The sequence below is a fragment of the Scyliorhinus torazame genome, chromosome 2 (assembly GCF_047496885.1).
Source record: "Scyliorhinus torazame isolate Kashiwa2021f chromosome 2, sScyTor2.1, whole genome shotgun sequence".
In the NCBI taxonomy this organism is placed as follows: Eukaryota; Metazoa; Chordata; class Chondrichthyes; order Carcharhiniformes; family Scyliorhinidae; genus Scyliorhinus; species Scyliorhinus torazame.
The window spans coordinates 222500307-222522476 of record NC_092708.1 but is presented as its reverse complement, the minus strand read 5'-3'; the positions used below and the strand labels follow the sequence as shown (position 1 = coordinate 222522476).

At 45.5% G+C, this 22170-nt stretch overlaps 1 protein-coding gene across 1 annotated transcript in view; it reads right to left on the bottom strand.

Annotated features, from left to right (window-relative positions):
- The window catches only part of prkd1 (protein kinase D1), a 575159-nt gene that overhangs the window by 217351 nt on the left and 335638 nt on the right, over positions 1-22170 (bottom strand). Inside the window, exon 3 of the mRNA XM_072484262.1 lies at positions 8561-8692. Coding sequence (XP_072340363.1) covers positions 8561-8692 — 132 coding nt within the window. The remainder of the gene's footprint in view (positions 1-8560; positions 8693-22170) is intronic.

Here is a 22170-nt window from a genome sequence, read left to right as displayed (position 1 = left end):
CTGCAAGAATGGGTCTGCGACAGGAGGTGAGGGAGCCAACAAAAGGGGAAACATACTTGATCTCATCCTCGTCAATCTGCCTGCTACAGATACATCTGTCCATGACAGTATCAGTAGAAGTGAACACTGCACAGACCTTGTTGAGAAAAAGTCCCTTCTTCACATTGAGGATATCCTCCATCGTGTTGTGTAGCACAAACACCGTGCTAAATGGGATAGACTTCGAACAGATCTAGCAACTCAAAACCGGGCATCCATGAAGCCTGTGGACCTTCAGCAGCAGCAGAATTGTATTCAACCACAACCTGCAAACTCATGGCCTGGCATATCCCCCACTCTACCATTATCACCAAGTAGGAGATCAACCCTGGTTCAATGAAGAGTGCAGGAGAGCATGCCGGGAGCATCATCAGGCATACTAAAAAATGAGGTGTCAACCTGGTGAAGGTACAACACAGGACTACTTGTGTGCTAAACAGCATAAGCAGCAAGCAATAGACAGAGCTAAATGATTCCACAATGAACGCATCAGATCTAAGCTCTGTAGTCCTGCCACATCCAGCCGTGAATGGTGCTGGACAATTAAACAACTCACTGGAGGAGGAAGCTCCATAAATATCCCCATCCTCAATGATGGAGGAGCCTAACACATGTGTCCAAAAGGCAAGGCTGAAGCATTATCAAAACTCTTCAGCCAAAAGTACCGAGTGGATGATCCATCTCGGTCTCCTCCGGAGGTCCCCAGCATCACAGATGTCAGTCTTCAGCCAATACGATTCATTCTACGTGATGTCAAGAAACGCCTAAAGGCACTGGATACTGAAGGCCATGAGCCCTGACAATATTCCGATAATGCTACTGAAGACTTGTGCTCCAGAACTGGCCGCACCCCTAGCCAAGCTGTTCCAGTACAGCTACAGCACTGGCATCTACCCGGCAATGTGGAAAATTGCCCAAATGTGTCCTGTACTCAAGAAACAGGACAAATACAATCCAGCCAATTGCCGCCCTATCAGTATACTCTCAATCATCAGCAAAGTGATGGAAGTCATAAACAGTGCTATCAAGTGACATCTACTCAGCAATAACCTGCTCATGGATGCTTTAGTTTGGGTTCTGCCAGAGTCACTCAGCTCCTGACCTCATTACAGTCTTGGTTCAAACATGTACAAAAGAGCCGAATGCCAGAGGTGAGGTGAGAGTGACTTCCATCGCCATCAAGGCAGCATTTGACCATGTATGGCATCAAGGAGCCTTAACTAAACTGGAGTCAATGGGAATAAGGGGGAAAACTCTCCGCTGGCTGGAGACATAGCTGGCACAAAGGAATATGGTTGTGTGGTTGGTGGTCAATCATCTCAGTTCGAGGACATCACTGCAGGAATTCCTTAGGGTGGTGTCTGAGGCCCAACCATCTTCAGCTGCTTCGTCAAAGACCTCCCTTCCATATAAGGTCAAAAGTGGGGATGTTCGCAGATGCCAGCACAATGTTCAGCACCATGTCATGAATCCTCAGATACTAAAGCAGTTCATGTTCAAATGCAGCAAGACCTGGACAACATCCAGGCTTGGGCTGACAAGTGGTAAGTAACCTTGGGAGTTACCATTGATCAGAAACTGAACTGAATACTACTGTGGCTACCAGAGAAGGTTGAATGGTAGGAATCCGATGAAGAGTAACTGACCTCCTGACCCCCCCCCCCCCCCCCCCCCCCCCCACCCCTCTCCTCCCCGCCCCCTCACACCGCCAAAGCCTGTCCATCACCTACAAGGCACAAGTCAGGAGTGCAATGAAATACCCTCCACTTTGCAGCACCAACAGCACCTTCCAAACCCACGACCACTACCATCTAGAAGGGCAAGAACAGCAGATACCTGGTAACCCCACCACTTGAAGATTTCTCTCTAAGCCATTTGCTATCCCGACTTGGAAATATATCTCCGTTCCTTCACTGTCGCTGGGTCAAAATCTTGGAACTCCCTCCCTAACAGCACTGTAGGTGTATATTCGCTTCAAGACTGCAGCCATTCAAGAAGGCTGCTCACCACCACCTTCTGAAGGGCAACTAGGGATGGGCAATAAATGCTTGCCTAACCAGTGATGTTCACTTAAAAAAAAGAATTCAACAGTGGAATTTAAAAGGTGCAATGAACTATGACCAGCAGACTAATGCCACATTTTAATGTTTAAACTGTATCCCCATGTAAATATGAAATGTAAATATGGCCAATATTCTCACTAAGCAGTGTGACTGCAAACTCTCTGTTATCCAGTGTATGTATAGCAGACCATCAGCCCAGCCAAATAAGTCTCCACTCTTCATACTGCTGCCCGAGCCCAGTTCACAGAAGTAGGGGTAGGATTGCTTTAGATAGGACACAATGTTTTAGACTATTCATCCATCTGATGCATATCCAGTCCAGCTGAGTATACAGAATAACATTAAGTCTGAAAACAGCGTGAGAAATATATATATTACCATTATCTCATTGGGATTATCTCATATGAAGACAACTCATCCAATTTCTGGCTGCTCCTTCTCAGCATAGCTGCCATGTATCAAGACAGTTGCTGCTCTGGGCGCCACAGGCTGGGCCCATATTCACCTCATTCCTCAGTCACCCTCCCTCGCCTGCACAAGCACCTTATCACCACCTGCCCATCTCTATTCTCAGTATCTATCTCCCACCATAAGCCCCATTTTCCCAGTGTCCTTTTGAAATGAGTGTCCACTTGGAGAAGTGATGCAATGTATCAGAAATACCTTGTATGGGGAATATGGGAATTTCAGATATTTTGTATTATATGTCGTTGGCGCAGTAAAAGTTAAAAGCCTGGGTTAATATGTGACTGCCACAGTACTGTTTTTAAAAATCCAGGTTTGAAAGATAGCTAGGCTTTGTGGCTACAAAAGGGATAATAAAAGCATCGTAAAAGTAAAGGCTAATGGAATTTTGTTTATATAAAGAAGGTTCCTGGGGTGTAGATAATTAGAGAGACATTGGGCTGGATTCTCCGGTCCCCCAGCCGCGTGTTTCTCGGCAGCGCGCCATTCTCTGGTGGCAGGATTCTATCTTCCTGCCGCTTGTCAATGGGATCTCCCATTGTAACCACCCCACACTGCTGGGAAACCCGCTGGCAAGGGTGCGCTTCCGGGGGGGTAAAAGTGAATTGCAAGGCAAAAATAATTCTGCCCGTTGTGTTTAGCTTTATGAAGATTATGTAGTTAATGGGAAAAGCCAGGGGCTGAAGCAGTCAGGTGTTGAGTTTCACTTTGGGAGTTCAGTTAAATATTAGGATATGAGCAAACCAGCAGCTCCTCTCAAAGCAGTTTAGATGTTGCCTGTGAACAGAATAGCAGTTTCTGAAAAGACTGACAGGTTAAGGAGTAGTCTGACACAGATATGAATCTGCAGGTTGTTTCCTCATCGGACTTCTCTCTCTCTCCAATCAGTCTTTTAAAAGGAACTCTAGTCAAATGTACAGCAAGTAACCCTGGGTTGGATAACTGCATTTAAAAGTGGATTTTGACCTGAGATGGGTTTTGCTTGAGTTGAGATAAAAGATAGCAGTTAGGGTTTAGTGATTCATTTTATGGTTGGGCATTGTTTAACTGATGATTGTAAGCTACTTTCTTGTATGATATAAAAGTTATTTTAATCCTGTGTTGGTAATAAAGTTTGTTTTATGTACCATATCCCTATTTGTGCGTGGAATCACTCCTGGATGAAGTATCCTTTCCTCCCAGTCTTTCAAATTAAATAAAATGTTGGGATTTCTGTCCAGTATCTCAGCTGCTGTTGGGATCTGGTGTGGGATCGTAATACATGTCAAATGGGAAACCAGATAGACAAACTAGCCTAATCCTACCCTATTTTGTATATTTATATTCCACATATTAAAGATTTATTTTTGTTAAAGGGTGAAACAGCTGCATCATCATCGTGGATTGTTATGTTTGAAGTGGGGTACGGTTCGCTCCCATATACCAACACAGCCTCTTTTAAGGAAACATATTATAAACTATCGGAATAAAGCTTTTGAAGCCTTTCCTCTCCTTTGAAACAAATACGACAGTGAAGTGAAGCGTTGTATCTGTTGGAGGTGTTATTCTGGGAAATTGTACACACTGTTCAAACTTAAGCAGCAGAATATAATTTCAACCAATAGCCATGGCTTGACAAAAAGATGAAGTCTAAGGCCATGCTGCTGGGGGAGGCTAAGATGTTTGTATAAAACTTTAACAAAAGTGTTGACAGGAACAAAATATATTTTCAATGATAAATGTAATCATTGGATTGTAAAGTATTTCATCAATAGTGTCCCATCCAGGAAATAGGCAGAAAAACATTTATATTTATATATATTCATATTTATATTTATAACTCTGTCAGCCTGGCTACTTTATAAAATTATTCTTTTTCCTTTTTTCAAAATGGACAATTGCGTGGCTGATAAAATGGCTGCAGCTGATCACAGGCTGGTTTCTGGAAACTTCTGAGCAGTGTGAAAATGAACAAAGGCCAACTCCTCAAATCCTCTGGAATATAACACTCCTTGCACCATGTAAACATTCTAGCCAAGCCAACACAAAGGATAATAGATGATAAGTCTGTCCAGCCAGCTATGGACAAATGTGGCTATCTGTGACTCCTCATCATCAATCCTGAGCTAATGGTCCTACAGTTACCTGCTCACATAACACAATGGGTTTTAACAAGGGGCCTCGTTAGCTGAATAGTTCAACCCAAAATCACTCTGATGTGTGATTGAGACTTGAACTGCTTGACTTGTTTTAATTGTACAGCTTTTGAATTTTATCTTCAGTCACTGTTTGACCTCCGAAGAGAAGTAGGACTCCAGGCAAATTGCCTGTCTTTCTCTACCATTTACTCTTTACCATTTACTATCTAACAGGTAGTAGGAGAAAGATTTCTGTCCAGGTTTTACATTTTGCCTGGCCCTTATCTACACCATGAATGACTGGAACATTGAAACTTCTGTATCATTGCCGTCAAAATTAATTCACCATTATGTGCCTTCTTCCACTGTGAAAGTCCTTGCTCCTGGAAAGACGGGTCACCTTCCATCAATTAGCCTGCTACCTTTTGAAGGAGTACACCATTAAAGTTTGGATTCTGGACTCACATAAAACCATAAATCATTTTTTATGGTGGTATTACCTTTATCAATTTCTTCCTCTTATCCCTTTTTTATTGTGTGAATGCAAAAAGGGGTGGGTATTGAGAAAACCCCATGTTTTCTATGTACGTAAAATAAACCAAATGTCTTATTTTACCTGATCTCGAGTTTGCTATGGGATTATTAATAAAGGTTTGGAACACTCTAAACTGGAGGGCTGAGGAAAATATGCCACCACTTAAAGAGGGGGAAATTAAAAATCATGAGGCAGCAGTGCTAACCACTGTGCTACTGTGCCGACATGCCAAACATACCTAATGTAAACTAGCAAGGTTGCACAATCTGAAACATCTGCACTTTCATCCAGTTGCATTGAGAACACCTGTGCTGACTTTAAACAAGAAATAAGGTGGGCTTCTAAATTCTCAGCAATATCACAAATTCGGCAAGCCACTGAGTTATAACTAACTGGGATACATTTCACTTTATCAGCTAACCTCTCATCTAGGACCGTACGAACTGTGGCCGCGATTCAACTAAATGGAAACAAAGTCCAATAGCAAGCGCGTTTAGCCACGTGTTTCCTGGAGCTCGCAACGCCGAGAAACACATGGGTGTAAAATGCCACTTGCGTTAAATAAGCGGCCTCAGTGGGAAACGTGACGCATCTGAGGCCGCACATAGCCATTTTTAAATGACATCTCGATCTCCGAGGCCCCTGACGCGGCCCCTGACCCACTCCGGAGGCCCCAAAACATTTTGGGAGGGCCCCAGCCCTCCCACACCTCCCCATCACTGCGCAGAGCACCCCGATTTGATCGGCAGCACACAAAATGCCAGCCTGTCACCTTGGCAGTGCCAACATGACACACTGGCACTGCCCATGACAACTGGCAGTGACACATTAGCAGTGCCAGGCTGGCATCCAGGTGCACTGCCAGGGTGCCGGCTTGTAACTGCTAGGGTGCCATACTGGCAGTGCGAGGGTGCCCAGTTGGCACCAGCCATGCCAGAGTACCAATATGCCCAAAGGACATGCATCCAGGGGGCTTCTGATCCCTTGGGAGGTCTTCACGAGTGCCGTTCCATCTGGCCCCATTTGTGGAGAACAGTACAGAATGTCGCTCGCCCAAGATCTCAGAGGCAAATGGGATATAACCCAAAATCTCGGATACCTAGAGAAACTGCATATTAAAGTGAGACTCGCTGTATCGCTCTAATATGCAGATTTACTATAACGTGATCCCGCCCATAATGGGCAGGATTTATATCGCAATGTCGCACGCAATCGCGTTAGATCTCAGAAGGCGTTGCGATTCGGATAGATCCGGGAGCGGAATCTCTGGCTCCTATTGGCCACGCTGCGCCATGGCGGCTGCTTTTCGGGCTCAGCGTGGCCAATGGATCGCGCCCTATGTCTATTGCTGCAGGGAGAATTAATCTCTCTGATACAGCGTGGGCATTTTCTCTTTAGCTACGCGGTAAGTTATCATGTAAGAGGCTAATTGTACTTTGTCGTTCAATGTGACATTTCTGCTGAGAACTTCAGCTGTCGATTTAAGTTCTTGTTGCATCCTTTTAAAAAAATCAAAGGTTTGTCCTCAAACTTGCCACGCTTAGTCTTCAAATGCATTTGAAGTTTTGGGGGTTTTAAACTGTCATTTGCCAGTACTTCCCTGCATATAACACACATGGGCTTTGCATTCTGATTTGCATTGGCACAATTAATAAAGCCATACCTTAAAAATACATCTTTATACTGCTTTGTTCCTGATTTCAGCTTCTCAATGGGTTGTTCACCAGAGGCCTTGGCGCTCACACCAGCACTGCTTTGACCTGCAGTGGATTCTCCTGAGCTGCTCTCTCCTGCAGATTTAGTTGTGAGATCCTGGCCTTTTTATTTCTCTGGCCCTCTCTTTCTTATTACAAAATGATCTATTTTAAATTCTTCAGTCCTGTTACTTGCTTTCTGCTAACAAAATGGAGGAATCTCTCTTAAACCCAGTGCATGTGACATCAGTGTACGGGAGCGTGATCTGCTCTCGGCCACCGTTCCAGGCAGGAGTACTCCATTGATTTAAAAATAAATCTGCACCTTTGTCAGCGGGCTGACGTCAGGAGGAGGCAGTCTGCCTCTCTGGGCTCCGGGCCTGTGCACTGCTGAGGGGGTACGCATGCGTGGGACGGCCGGCATTCTGAAAGCCTGTTGCAGCCGACATTTTTAAAAGCCAGTCGTCGCCATTGGGCACTACTTCCAGTGTTCGGCAACGCCACGCAACGCATGATCTTGCGACCCTCCTGATACCTGCCTGTGACCCACCCACTGGTCGCGCCCTGCGTTTGAAAATTAATACTTTATATTACATTGTCTCAGTGTTCTTCCGAACAAACGGAATCACTTCACACTTCTTTGCATTAAATTTCATCTGCCACGTGTCCATCCATTCCACCAACCTGTTTGCGTCCTTTCTAAGTTCTATCAAGCTCACAAAGCTTCCAAGTTTCATAGTAACATATGTCCGGAAGAGTAGGGGTTCTAAAACTAACTCCTGGGGAACTCCACTAAAGATCTTCCGCCAATCTGAAAAACAACCGGCTAATGACCCTCAGAGAAGAAGTTCCTCACAATCTCCAACTTAAATGGGAGACGTTTTCATTTTCATTATAACCCCTTTAAGACCCAGGGGAACGACCCGATTAATCTCCCCATGAGCCTCGTGGAGTACGAGCTCCCCCGCTGAGGGGCAGAGGCACATCAGCGGGGTTGTTAATTACACAGGATAAAATCTGGCCCAGTTAAGAGCCGGAGTTCCAGAATAGTCCCAACTGGGACTGTGGCATTCTCATAACTATCAGCATTACAAGGGTTAATGTAGTACCATGAATAGCCATTAGAGGAAGCTGCAGATACTATTATATAAAGCAGAGATGCTAGACCTTATGGGAGGAGTCTATGCAGGAGACAGCTAGTGAAGGTCATAAGAGCAGTTAGTGTGAGAAGGTTAGATTATAGTTTATACCAGTAGTGAGATTAGCAGTAGATGAGTGTAGTTAGATGTTATTGATCAATCCTGTATTCTAAAAGGACTAAGTGTCGAAACCCAGTTTAGTAGTGTAAATAAAATCTATACTGTGGTCTTTGTGGAACACTACGCCAACCATCCTAAATAAGCAACACAAAGAACACCACAGGGATTTGGATTCTTTCTTGGATATACTTTTCCAAAACCAAGAGTTAGAAATAAAGCTTTTTTGACTCTCATTTCCGGACTCCTCCTTGACGACCATAATTATTTTCCTGGAGCCTTACTTTTGATAACCTCCGGAGGCAGCAGGTTACTGGAAAAATACATGATATTGGCTACATATCATTTCTGTTTTTTTTGGCAGTGGATATCTTAACAAAGTAGAGCTTACCTTCGCATTTGAGTCCCTGCCGCACTAATCCCCACAGCATCTCCCCACAGTGATCACAGAATGCAGGAGCTCTGTAGGAATGGACAAACAAGGTGTGTGGTCGAATCTGGAAATCTTCAAATGTGGCAGCAGCTGCACATTATAAACAGAGAAAGAATTTAGGAGCCATGGAAAGAAAATTGCTGTTTTATACAATACATTCACTTGTCAACAGAGTTTGCTTTACAAAGTCTTCATAATTATTTCCTCTCACCACTATTGCAGAGCGTGATGTCAAGAAATTAAATAGTGCAAGCATTTTTCTAAATTAACCAACACAGTTTTCATAAATTGGAGTATTTATCAATCTAATCATTTGGATTACTGCCTCTGCCATGATAGGAGTTGATGGAACTCAATACAAATGCTGAATGGAATTGTTCAAAGGCTCCAATTTGAAAAGAAAAGCCTGAGAGATGGAAAAATATACAGGAATTCTCTTGTGAGCTCAATTAAAAAGAAGAAATGATATTTAAAAATAACGTATATGCGGTTCCTCTGTTATTTTCAGTTTAAGAGTACCTGATATCAACATTTGTTGTTCATTGCAGACAATATCAGGGAAACGTTAGAAGATATACCAAAACTAAAATAAGTGATTTCTCCTCAGTGAATGATAACTGGTGTTGATTGTGGGATTCAGCGATGGTAATGCCATTGAATGTCAAGGTGATTAGATCCTCCCTTGTAGGAGATAGTCATTGCCTGACACTTGTCTGGTGCAAATGTAACTTACCACTTGTCAGCCAAGCCTGATAATGGACATAAAACTAGTTAAAACATGAATTCAAAAGGATTTCATGTGAAGGCATGATAAAAAAAATGTGACAGCTCAGATGGTATATGACTTGGAAGAGAAGTTGCAGTTGTTCTCATGTACCTTCTGTCTTTGTCCTTCTGGATGGAGAGGTGCCACAAAGAAGCTCGGCAACATACTGCAGTACATTTTGTAGATACTACGCTCAGCAGCCACTGGAAACCAGTGCTGGAGGGAGCAAATGTTCAAAGTGTTAGCTGGAGTGCCAAAAATCTTACTGCAATTGCACTCATCCAGTGCTCAGTACTTTTATCGGATCGGTGATGGCAAGGTTTTGCGAGTCAGGAGATGAGCCACTTACCACAGACTATGCCATAGCATATATATGGCTCATTCAATTGCGTTCCTGGTCATTAGTAATTCCCCCCACCCCCCACCCCCAATGTTAATGGTGGGGGACTTGCTGGTGGTGATGGTATTGAATGTTAAGGGGAATCTTACATTTTTCTATTTAACTATAAATCATAGTGTAAAATAAAAGGATTTGATGGAGTAAGAACAGAATGTCTAATTTTGAAATGGGGGCTGAATATGTCTGGAATATCTGATCCACCTATCCCAGTCTCTGCTTCTGAACTTGTTTCACCTGAAGATGACACTTGGCTCTAGGTTTGCAACCCGGTCAAGTCTTGCTGGTGAACAGGAAGTAAACATCCCTGACCCTCTGCAATGACACAGAATAGCCACTAGTCTTTGGGAAGAACTGATATTAAGGTCTGGCATATGGTCAATTATAATCCCTCTTCTTTCAGAGCATCTTGGCAAGATTCGAGCAATACAATGATACCAAAAGGTTTTCTGCAGGACAAGGAGAAACATTCTCAAACTGCGCCTCTTACCCCAGGATTATGGGCGGAATTCTCCGCTTGAGAAACTAAGTGCTGACGCTGAGACTGAATCACGAATTTTCAATGTTGACAAAAGCTGTGTCAGTCCCAGAGTGATTCAGGTCCCGTTAACGGGCTAGCACCGGCGCCATGTGGAATTTGCACAATTTCAATGCATGCCGACCCTCAGCCCAGCCAAGATGGCACTGGTTGTGGTGGAGCATGCCCATCCTGTTGATGGGTCGGCTGGGGCGAGAGGGTACCTTAGGGGGGCGGCCTAGGGGGGGGGGGGTTACCCATACGACCCGTGGCTCTAAGTTCCCAATGGGCAGTCAGATGGCTGCCTTGCAGGCTGCGGGAATAGTGGTCCATGCCCGTCCACCCCAACATCATGGCCCACCTCCTGGTCGCCCCTCACTATTACCCCCGGCCCTGACAGATGCCCCCTGGCCACAGGCACAACCGTCAGCACACGATGTTGGGCCTTTTCCGTATCCCTTCTCTCTCCCTCAGAAACCACAACGCCTGTTTGCCGACTTCAAATACCACAAGTAAACCTCGCCATCGGTAATTCCGCCTCGCGGAGATGGTGTGTTGCGGGCGGCCCGGAAATTGCCAAGTCGGGCCCGTTAATGATATGGCAATTGCATTTACTGTACAATTTGCATGCCCTAGACAGCATACGGCAGAGAACGCATTCACGCTGCTGTCGAGGGACTGGAGCATGGCACCTGGCAGCAACTTCAATTTTTGGCTGATGCACGATTCTCCGCCCAATCGTGTTTTGCAATTCCGGCATTGGCCGATGGAGAATCCCTCCTAATATATTCTTTCTTCCTATTAACTCCTAAAAAAGGTCCACTTCTTCTCGGTAAAACATTTCAACTTCCAGAAATGAATGGCAAAAAATATAGACATGGCAAAATGCTGCTAAACGTCGTTTGATAACATTTTAATCAAAGAAATACCAAAATATTGATCTTTCAGGCAGGAAGGCGTGTTTGATTTAATATAATTTAGTGGGTGCTGGAAATTGATTTTGTTAACACTAACACAGCATAAAATGACTGGGGGAAGTGTGTTAGTGGGTGGGGTGGGTTGAATTTTACTCACCTCTTGCAGGTTGAATGGTATTTAGTTCTTTAGGACACATTTCTTTAGGTAATAGTTTTTCCTGACACAATGTATTATGAAATGCTTTATTTTGCAAAAAGGAAAGGGGGCGTTTAATGTGGACCAATTTATTTGAATTATGGCTTGTAGACATTTGAACAAAGAAGCTAGGAAAGAGCTGAGAGACACATGAATAAGAGAAGAAATCCGTCTGGCACAGGGCTCTCTACTCTATAACATTAAAAGGCGATGGCAATTTTGAAACATTGCTTTGTTCTCTGTTGGTTAGCCAATAATAAATGCACAAAATTCCAGATCAAGGTTTTAATCCTGTTGTGTGGCAAGTGAAGAGCACAATGAGCCAAGCCAGCAGCGTTGCTTCGGAGTTCAAGAATCGCAGTGATAAATGTTAATTTTCTCAACCTCCCCCAAATTTGTGGTGGCAGAGGGAGTTTCAGGCTGTGTTAGCATGGAGGAGTCCTGGACGAACAAAGGGTCTGTACTGCTGCATATTAACATTATGTAGCACTTGAGGTGGCATTCCCCATCCCCCTTCTCCTGCTGTCACTTCCATATTCTGCTGCCAACGATGCTCAATCAGCAGTGTAAGAACCGCATTACTGAAGCAGGAACAGCATTCCTTTCCTTCCAGAGATTGCATCTTAGTCAGCGCTACAGCCATTTTCAAAGCCCCGGCACCCAACTCTTGCTCTTCAGCATAATGAGTAACATTATTGCAAAGAAATGGGCTGGGAAAATATTTAAATAATCACGCAAATGTGTCTACTTCAGCAGCGTATTTTTAAAAAATAATAAAAAATAGTTAAGAAATTCCACTCCTTTTTGGGTTGCAAATTCACATCCAGAGGCACCGTCGCCTCTCACTGCTCTGGGACTGTCCAATGGAGGGAGCAGGTACTGCTTAAATCTTATGCTTTCCACATTGCACTATTGAAGAGGCATGGTTGGAGAACGCCTTGCTCCACTGAATGTTCCATCAGTTGTTATCACCAAAGGCCTAATGGATGTATGTCCGCAGGAAGAGGAGGGTATGTGTCATACAATATCACGTGATCCCAAGGCCTAGTATTGTAACAGATTGGATTCAATTTGAATTGGTTTTGGGAGCAGGCAAGGAGCTGGTTTAGGGTTTACCCCTATCCACACTCTGAGCCCTGACTTTGTATCTCTGAAAAAGGAATATGTTTAAAAAAAAATTGACCTGCTCAGTCTGCATAATGCATGCCCCAGAACTGGGTTTAGTACCTACCTCATCACCCTCCCACACGCATCATTTAACTGACCTCACCACCAGAATTTGTGAGGGTTGGGCAGAGTGTGGAGACGGATTTCCTCCTCAAGTAACTCAACCAGGCAATGGCACCACCAAAACATCTACATTTAGCAATATGGTATGATAATGGCTAATAGCGTTTAGCATGTATTCTGCTACATCTGTTACAAAAAAAATCAGCACTAATAAGAATATTTGGAAAAGTATAGTGCTCTTAAAATTGGTAACATAGATGTTACAAAGGTGTTTACAGCATGGAAACAGGCCCTATGGCCCAGCTTGTCCATGCCGAATAATTATTTGCACCTTTCCATGGTAAATGCTGGAAGTACTGCAAAATAACAAGTTCCTGCTGGTTTAGTGTCACGTGATGTGTAATTTTAGTCCTTAGAGTGTTTGCGAGGCTTTGGGGAGATTGCCATCTCTGATTGTATTGCGCAACACCCTTAATAAACCTCTCATTATGTTTTACAAGAATCCATATTGTGGGGACCTCCATACCTTTTTTCTTTGTGGCAACAAATAAATATAACAATTTAATATTAGGATTATGCAGGTTGTTAATATGGACATTTGTAAACTACACAGTGACACACTGGAATTTTCACCTTATATTTTGCTCGTCTCTCTGTTTTTGTTTTTTAATTCAATCCCAAGATGTTGAGTCGCTGGAGAATCCGGCATTTACTGTCCATCCCTAATTGTCCTGAGAAAGTGGTCGTGAGCCATCCAGAACCATTCCAGTTCGATGAAACCACATGATTTTTTTTCAGGTCGCTTCAGAGGGCAGTTGAAAGTGAAAGTGAACCACATTGGGACATATCGGCCTGACTCTTGGAAATTTCCAGCGCATTCAACTGGTATTCACTTTCAGAGATACAATTAAGTCAATGGTTTCAAATGAAACTTGTGATTTAATTAACAGTTGATTAATTGGGATAAGTGGATATGACTTGGGAACAACAAACAATAAATTTCGACATGTCTATTTTGAAACAATGAAGCTGGGGAAAATGAAGGTGATGTCAAAATAATTATCCCAACATTAGGATCAAACTGCTTTTTCAGCACAAGCGTGGTAAATACGAACTTTTCTTTTTGGCGAAAAAGGACTTCTATTTGTATTGACCTTTTCATAACCTCAGAATGTCACACGCTGCAATTGCAGCCAATGAAGTATTTGTGAAGTGTAGTTAATTTTGAATGTCAGAAACCCAGCAGCCAATTTGTGCACAGCAAGGTTCCCCAACAGTGATAGACTATCTAGAAGAAAAATGTTTGAAATGCAAGCGGTACTCCCTTGAAATATAATTGTCTATGAAGCAAAAACACTTCAAGAAGGAAAAAGCGAACTTGTATTTATATTCGACTTTTCAAATCTGCAGGATACCCCAAAGCACATTACAGTGAGTGAGTTGCTTTAAAATTGTAATGACTGTTGTAATGTAGATAAACTTGCCAACCAAGAGCACAGAGAAAAATAAAAAATAAAATGTGTTTTTGGTGGGGTCGGCTGAAGGATAATTACTGGGCAGTATTCAGGGAGTGTTTCTGCTCCTCTTCAAACAATGCCATGGGCCTTTTTACATTCACTTGAACAGGCGGACAGCATCTTGGTTTAACATCTCAAAACACAATGATGGAAATTTGAACCAAACTGTTATGGTGGGATTAGCAATGGATGAGGTGAAACATAAACTGAAGAATGAAATCAGGCTGGGGTGTGAAACCAGGATGGGGGAAGAGGGGGGGGGTGGGGGGGCGGGGGGGAGGAAGGGGGGGGGGGAGAGGACAGGGGGGGGTGGTGAGGGGCTGGGTGGGTGGGTAGGTAGGTGAAGGCTCCCCATCCAATTAAAGACGACAGACAAACTGTCAAAGCTGGAGGGCCAATCTGTGTTTGACAGCCAAGTTCATAATTACCGCTGTGAAATCTTTCCTGTTCTGGAAAACAAAGATATTTATGAAATGCCAATTTTAAAAATTTATACAAGGGGTTTGGGTGTCGCTGGCTAAGCAGGCATTTATTGCCCATCCCTAATTGCCCTTAAGGTGGTGGTGAACCTCCCTCTTAAACAGCTGAAGTCCCTGTGGTGTAGGTATACCCACAGTGCTGTTAGGGAGGGGGTTTCAGGATTTTGACCCAGCGACAGTGAAGGAGCGGCGATACAGAGAACAGAGAACATAGAAGATTACAGCGCAGTACAGGCCCTTCGGCCCTCGATGTTGTGCCGACCTGTGAAACCACTCTAAAGCCCATCTACACTATTCCCTTATCGTCCATATGTCTATCCAATGACCATTTGAATGCCCTTAGTGTTGGCGAGTCCACTACTGTTGCAGGCAGGGCATTCCACGCCCTTACTACTCTCTGAGTAAAGAACCTACCTCTGACATCTGTCTTATATCTATCTCCCCTCAATTTAAAGGTATGTCCCCTTGTGCTAGACATCACCATCCAAGGAAAAAGGCTCTCACTGTCCTCCCTATCAAATCCTCTGATCATCTTGTATGCCTCAATTAAGTCACCTCTTAACCTTCTTCTCTCTAACGAAAACAGCCTCAAGTCCCTCAGCCTTTCCTCATAAGATCTTCCCTCCATACCAGGTAACATTCTGGTAAATCCCCTCTGCACCCTTTTCAATGCTTCCACATCCTTCCTATAATGCGGCGACCAGAATTGCACGCAATACTCCAAATGCGGCCGCACCAGAGTTTTGTACAGCTGCAACATGACCTCATGGCTCCGAAACTCAATCCCTCTCCCAATAAAAGCTAACACACCGTACGCCTTCTTAACAACCCTCTCAACTTGGGAGGCAACTTTCAGGGATCTATGTACATGGACACCGAGATCTCCCTGCTCATCCACACTGCCAAGAATCTTACCATTAGCCCAGTACTCTGTCCTCCTGTTATTCCTTCCAAAATGAATCACCTCACACTTTTCTGCATTAAACTTCATTTGCCACCTCTCAGCCCAGCGCTGCAGCTTATCTATGTCCCTCTGTAACTTGTAACATCCTTCCGCACTGTCCACAACTCCACCGACTTTAGTGTCATCTGCAGATTTACTAACCCATCCTTTTACGCCCTCCTCCAGGTCATTTATAAAAATGACAAACAGCAGTGGCCCCAAAACAAATCCTTGTGGTACACCACTAGTAACTGGACTCCAGTCTGAACATTTCCCATCAACCACCACCCTTGGCTTTTTCCAGCTAGCCAATTTCTGATCCAAACTGCTAAATGACCCTGAATCCCATGCCTCCGTATTTTCTGCAGTAGCCTACCGTGGGGAACCTTATCAAACGCTTTACTGAAATCCATATACACCACATCAACTGCTTTACCCTCATCCACCTGTTTGGTCACCTTCTCAAAGAACTCAATAAGGTTTGTGAGGCACGACCTACCCTTCACAAAACCGTGTTGACTATCTCTAATCAAATTATTCCTTTCCAGGTGATTATACATCCTATCTCTCATAAACCTATCCAAGATTTTGCCCACAACAGAAGTAAGGCTCACTGGTCTATAGTTACCGGGGTTGTCTCTACTCCCCTTCTTGAACAAGGGGACAACATTTGCTAACCTCCATTCTGGCACTATTCCTGTAGACAAAGATGACTTAAAGATCAAAGCAAAGGCTCAGCAATTTCCTCCCTAGCTTCCCAGAGAATCCTAGGATAAATCCCATCCGGCCCAGGGGACTTATCTATTTTCACACTTCCAGAATTGCTAACACCTCCTCGTTATGAACCTCAAGCCCTTCTAGTCTAGTAGCCTGAATCTCAGTATTCTCCTCGACAACATTGTCTTTTTCCTGTGTGAAAACTGACGAAAAATATTCATTTAGCACCTCTCCTATCTCCTCGGACTCCAAGCACAACTTCCCACTACCCTCCTTGACTGCCCCTACTCTTACCCTAGTCATTCTTTTATTCCTGACATATCTATAGAAAGCTTTAGGGTTATCCTTGATCCTACCTGCCAAAGACTTCTCATGTCCCCTCCTGGCTCTTCGTAGCTCTCTCTTTAGGTTCTTCCTAGCTAATTTATAACTCTCGAGCGCCCTAACTGAACCTTCATGTCTCATCTTTACATAAGCCTCCTTCTTCCTCTTGACAAGTGTTTCGACTGCTTTAGTAAACCACGGTTCCCTTGCTCGACCACGTCCTCCCTGACAGACAGGTACATACTTATCAAGGACACGCAGTAGCTGCTCCTTGAACAAGCTCCACATTTCCATCGTGCCCATCCCCTGCAGTTTTCCTCTCCATCCGATGCATCGTAAGTCTTGCCTCATCGCATCATAATTGCCTTTCCCCCAGATATAACTCTTGCCCTGCGGTATATACCTATCCCTTTCCATCACTAAAGCAAACACAATGGAATTGTGGTCACTATCACCAAAGTGCTCACCTACCTCCAAATCTATCACCTGTCCTGGTTCATTACCCAGTACCAAATCCAATATGGCCTCGCCTTTCGTTGGCCTATCTACATACTGTGTCAGGAAACCCTCCTGCACACATTGGACAAAAACAGACCCATCTAACGTACTCGAACTATAGCGTTTCCAGTCAATATTTGGAAAGTTAAAGTCCCCCATAACAACTAACCTGTTGCTTTCGCTCCTATCCAGAATCATCTTTGCAATCCTTTCCTCTACATCTCTGGAACTTTTTGGAGGCTCATAGAAATCCCCTAACAGGGTGACCTCTCCTTTCCTGTTTCTAACCTCAGCCCATACTACCTCAGTAGACGAGTCCTCATCAAACGTCCTTTCTGCCACCGTAATACTGTCCTTGACTAACAATGCCACCCCTCCCCCTCTTTTACCACCTTCCCTGAGCTTACTGAAATATCTAAACCCCGGTACCTGCAACAACGATTCGTCTCCCTGCACTATCCATGTCTCCGAAATGGCCACAACATCGAGGTCCCAGGTACCAACCCATGCCGCAAGTTCACCCACCTTATTCCGGATGCTCCTGGCATTGAAGAAGACACACTTTAAACACCTTCCTGCCTGCCGGTACACTCCTGAAACTTTGAAACCTTACTCATGACCTCACTACTCTCAACCTCCGGTTTACTGGAGCTACAATTCGGGTTCCCAAGCCCCTGCTGAACTCGTTTAAACCCCCCCGAAGAGGTGGTGAGTGACTTGGAGGGGAACCATTCAAGGCTGCCACTCCTCGTCAATGGTGAAGGGAGTGAATGTTTGTGGATGGGGTGCCAATCAAGCAGGCTGCATTGACCGGGACGGTGTCAAAGAATGTTTGTTGGAGATGCACTCATCAAGGCAAGTGGAGAGTATTCCATCACACTCCTGATTTGTGCCTTGTATGGTGGACAGGCTTTGGAGGGATCAGGAAATGTGTTACTCGCCGCAGGATTGCTCGCCTCTGACCTGCTCTTGTAGCCAAAGTATTTAAATGGCTAGTCCAGTTCAGTTTCCGGTCAATGGTAACCCCTCGGATGTTCCTAGTGGGGGTTTCAGCGATAGTAATGCGATGGTTAGATTCCCTCTTGCTGGAGATGATAATTGCCTGACACTGGTGTGTCGTGAATATTACTTGCCACTTATCAACCCAAGCCTCGATATTGCCCAGGTCTTGCTGTATTTGAACATGAACCACTTCAGTATCTGAGGAATCATAGATGGTACTGAACATTGTGCAGTCATCAGCGAACATCGCCACTTTTGACCTTATGATGGAAGGAAGGTCATTGATGAAGCAGCTGAAGATGGTTGGGCATAGGACACTATCCTGAGGAACTCCTGCAGTGGTGTCCTGGAACATAGGTGATTAACCTCCAACACAACAATCCTCATCTGTGTCAGGTATGAATCCAACTCGTGGCAGGTTTTCCTCCGATTTACATTGAGTTCAGATTTGCTAGGGCTCCTTGATGCCATACTTGGTCAAATGCTGCCTTGATGTCAAGGGCAGTCACTCTCACCTCACTTCTGGCATTCAGATCTTTTGTCCATGTTTGAGCTATGGCTGTAATGAGGTCAAGAGCTGAGTGACCCAGTAGCAGGTTAATTGCTGAGTAAGTGTTGCTCGATAGCATTGTTAATGACTCTTCCATCACTTTGCTGATGATTGAGAGTAGACTCATCGGGCAGTAACTGGCTGGATTGGATTTGTCCTGTTTCTTGTGCACAGGACATACCTGGGCAATTTTAGATGCCAGTGTTGTCGCTGAACTGAAACAGCTTGGCTCGAGGAGCAGAAAATTCTGAAGCACAACTCTTCAGTATTATTGCCGGAATATTGTTCGGGTGCATAGTCTTTGCAGTATCCAGTGCCTTCAGCTGTTTCTTGATATCCTGTGGAGTGAATCTAATTAGTTGAAAATTGACATCTGTGATGCTGGGGACCTCTGGAGGAGGCCGAGATGGATCATCCACTCAGCACTTCTGGATGAAGATTGCTGCTAATGCTTCTGCCTGGTCGTTTGAACTGATTCGCAGGGCTACCGCATCATTGAGGATGGGGATATTTGTGGTGTCTCCTCCTCCAGTGAGTTGTTAGGGCTAGAGTTATTGGATATGGCAGGACTGCAGAGATAAGATCTGATCCATTAGTTGTGGAATCACTTAGCTCTTCCCATTTATTTATTTTATTTCTCCACTGAAATAAAATAAATTCCACATTAAAATATATTTATGATATTTAAACTTCCATCTGAATCCAATATGTACATCCCACTCATTTCTTTACCTCTGCCTAATATTCAATTAGAAGTGAAGCATGTTAAGTGGATTTTATTTCCTGGTTTGTTTGCGAGAATTCTTCAGTGCTATTGGATGCTAACCCTGCTTGAAAGCTGCACTGTTGCTGCACACCTGGCGATCTGCGTGACTTGGCAGCAGATTCAAACTAACGTTTGAAAAAGGGAGATCCACGCACAGAGGTTACAAGATCTTTAATAATCAATAATAATCTTTATTAGTGTCACAAGTAGGCTTACATCAACATTGCAATGAAGTTACAGTGAAAATCTCCTAGTCGCCACACTCCGGCACCTGTTCGGATACACAGAGGGAGAATTCACAATGTCCAATTCACCTAACAAGCGCGTCTTTCGGGACTTGTGGGAGGAAACCGGAACACCCGGAGGAAACCCACACAGACACGGGGAGAACGTGCAGACTCAGCACGGACAGTGACCCAAGCCGGGAATCGAACCCGGATCCCTGGCCCTGTGAAGCAACAGTGCTAACCACTGTGCTACCATGCCACCCCTACCGTGCCGTGTTTGGACAGCTTTCATAAGTTCAGTGATGACGTTTCTTCAGCACTAACTGCTCCATCTGAGCTCAGGCTGTCTTTTTCTTCCGACTCTTTTGCCTTTGGTTTTCTTGCTGAGAGAATGGGAGTGTCACTAATTCCAAATTTGTACTGGCCAATCAGAAATTTTAAAAAGAACACAGGGTCAATATGGGTATGTTTTCCTTCACCCACAGAGACTCGGAGAATTGTCACCTTCACCTGTCGGTTCAGACTGACGTGTGAAATCACACCGACAGAGAGCTTACAGTGTTTACTGTGATTGCAAGGTGCTACATACTAGAGTATCAAATCTACGTTCGCTCTGCTGCTAACAAAGCTCTTTATATCCGATTGTAAAATAATGCACCTTTTCTCTGGCGTCAACCCAGCGCATGGGCGGGGGGGTGGGGTTCATCTCCGCGTCGGCCATCGCGGAGGTCCACAGCGGCCGATGCGGAAGAATAGAGTGCCCCCACGGAACAGGCCCACCTGCGGATCGGTGGGCCCCGATCGTGGGCCAGGCCACCGTGGGGGCACCTCCCGAGGCCAGATCCCCCTACACCCACCCGAGGACCCCGGAGGCCACCCGCGCAGCCAGGTCCCGCCGCCAAATACCTGGTGTATGTACGCCGGTGGGACTGGCCGAAAACGGGCGGCCACTCGGCCCATCGCGGGCCAGAGAATCGCCGGGGGGGGGGGCCGCTGCCAGCAGCCGCCGACCGGCACGGCGTTATTCCCACCCCCGCCGCCAGAGAATTCGGCAGCCGACGGGGGCGGGATTCACGCCGGCGGGGGGTCGGAGAATCCTGCCCATGATCATCAATTCATATTTCACTGTCTATGGGCCATGATCTACCGGCCTCATCGTGCGTTTAGCAGGTGAGGCCGAAAGTGGGAACCACGCCGAGCACAGATTGGTTTCCAATCTCACCGGCCTGCTCTCGTTGGCGAGATCCAGCTCTTGTTGTGGCGTGGCAAGAAAACAGTAATCACCTATTAAGTCCAATCTCCATACCATTAACGGAAAGGACCCCCTATTGAACAGTCACCCGTGGTCTAACTACCTTCCCAGTGAGCAGTCAAGTGGGCGCCGCTCAGTGTACCCATTTAAAAACGTGAAGCTAGCGGAATGGCTGCTGCGAGAATCCGAGGAGATGAGTAGCTATCTTCGAAATCGGGCAGTCAGCCCAGGGGCACTGGAGCTGTTGCTCAAGTGTTTGGGGGGAGGGGAGGGGGGTGGTTAGAGCCCCCATGGAGGGACAGGTTCGGTCGAAGGGTGGGCCACCATCGGTGGGAGGGGGGGTCACCCCTGGGCTGGGGAGGGTTGGGGGGGGGGGGTGATCCAGAGTATACCACCCCCTGGATTGTGCACACCCATAAGGGGATATCCCATAAGGGAATCAGGGGTTATGGGGAGAAGGCAGGAGAATGGGGATGAGAAACAGATCAGCCATGATGGGCCGAATGGCCTAATTCTGCGCCAAGATTTTATGGTGTTATGGTCTTATAGTGGTGGGGCAAACAGCTGCTGGCTGTCTGTCCCACCGAACACCCCCGTGACAGAGCCCCATCCGTGGTAATATGGTTGATGCACAATCAATAACCTCAGAAATGAGATTGGAGACAATTGAAGGCTTTAATACGCTAGATGTTTCCCCCAGCAGCGCAGGTACAGAAGAAAGCTGCTGGGGAGGCACGGGCTCTTATACCCCGCCTTGCAGGGCGGAGCTAACATGCAAGCCTATTCAATGGGAACAAGTACATTCTCCACCAATGGTATTCCGGCATAACTAGGTACCGTAATCCTCCTAACACAGACTACCACAATGGTGAAGGTCACTTTAACTCCCACTGACTGTCCAGGGGTCTGCCCCACACTCTTAGAGGACCCGGCTGCCCACTAGGCTGGGTAGGGGCCCAGAGGGGGAAGCTGGTGATGGCCCAAGGTGTACAGGCATTACTGGTCTTTCAAACTGATGTCGGAACACAGCGCATGCTGCAGGCAGCTCTGCCCTAACAAGGTGACGGTGCTGCACCTAATCCATGTACTTGCAGACCTGGCACCATGTGAAGGAGGGGGTTACCCGCTCCCGGTGGCCATCAAGGTCACTGCAATCCTGAACATCTATGCCTTGGGATCATTCCAGGGCTCGAGAGGGGACTTGTGCGGCATATTCCAACCAACAGCCCACAAGTGCATCTGTGAAGTCACGGATGCCCTGTTTGCCTGG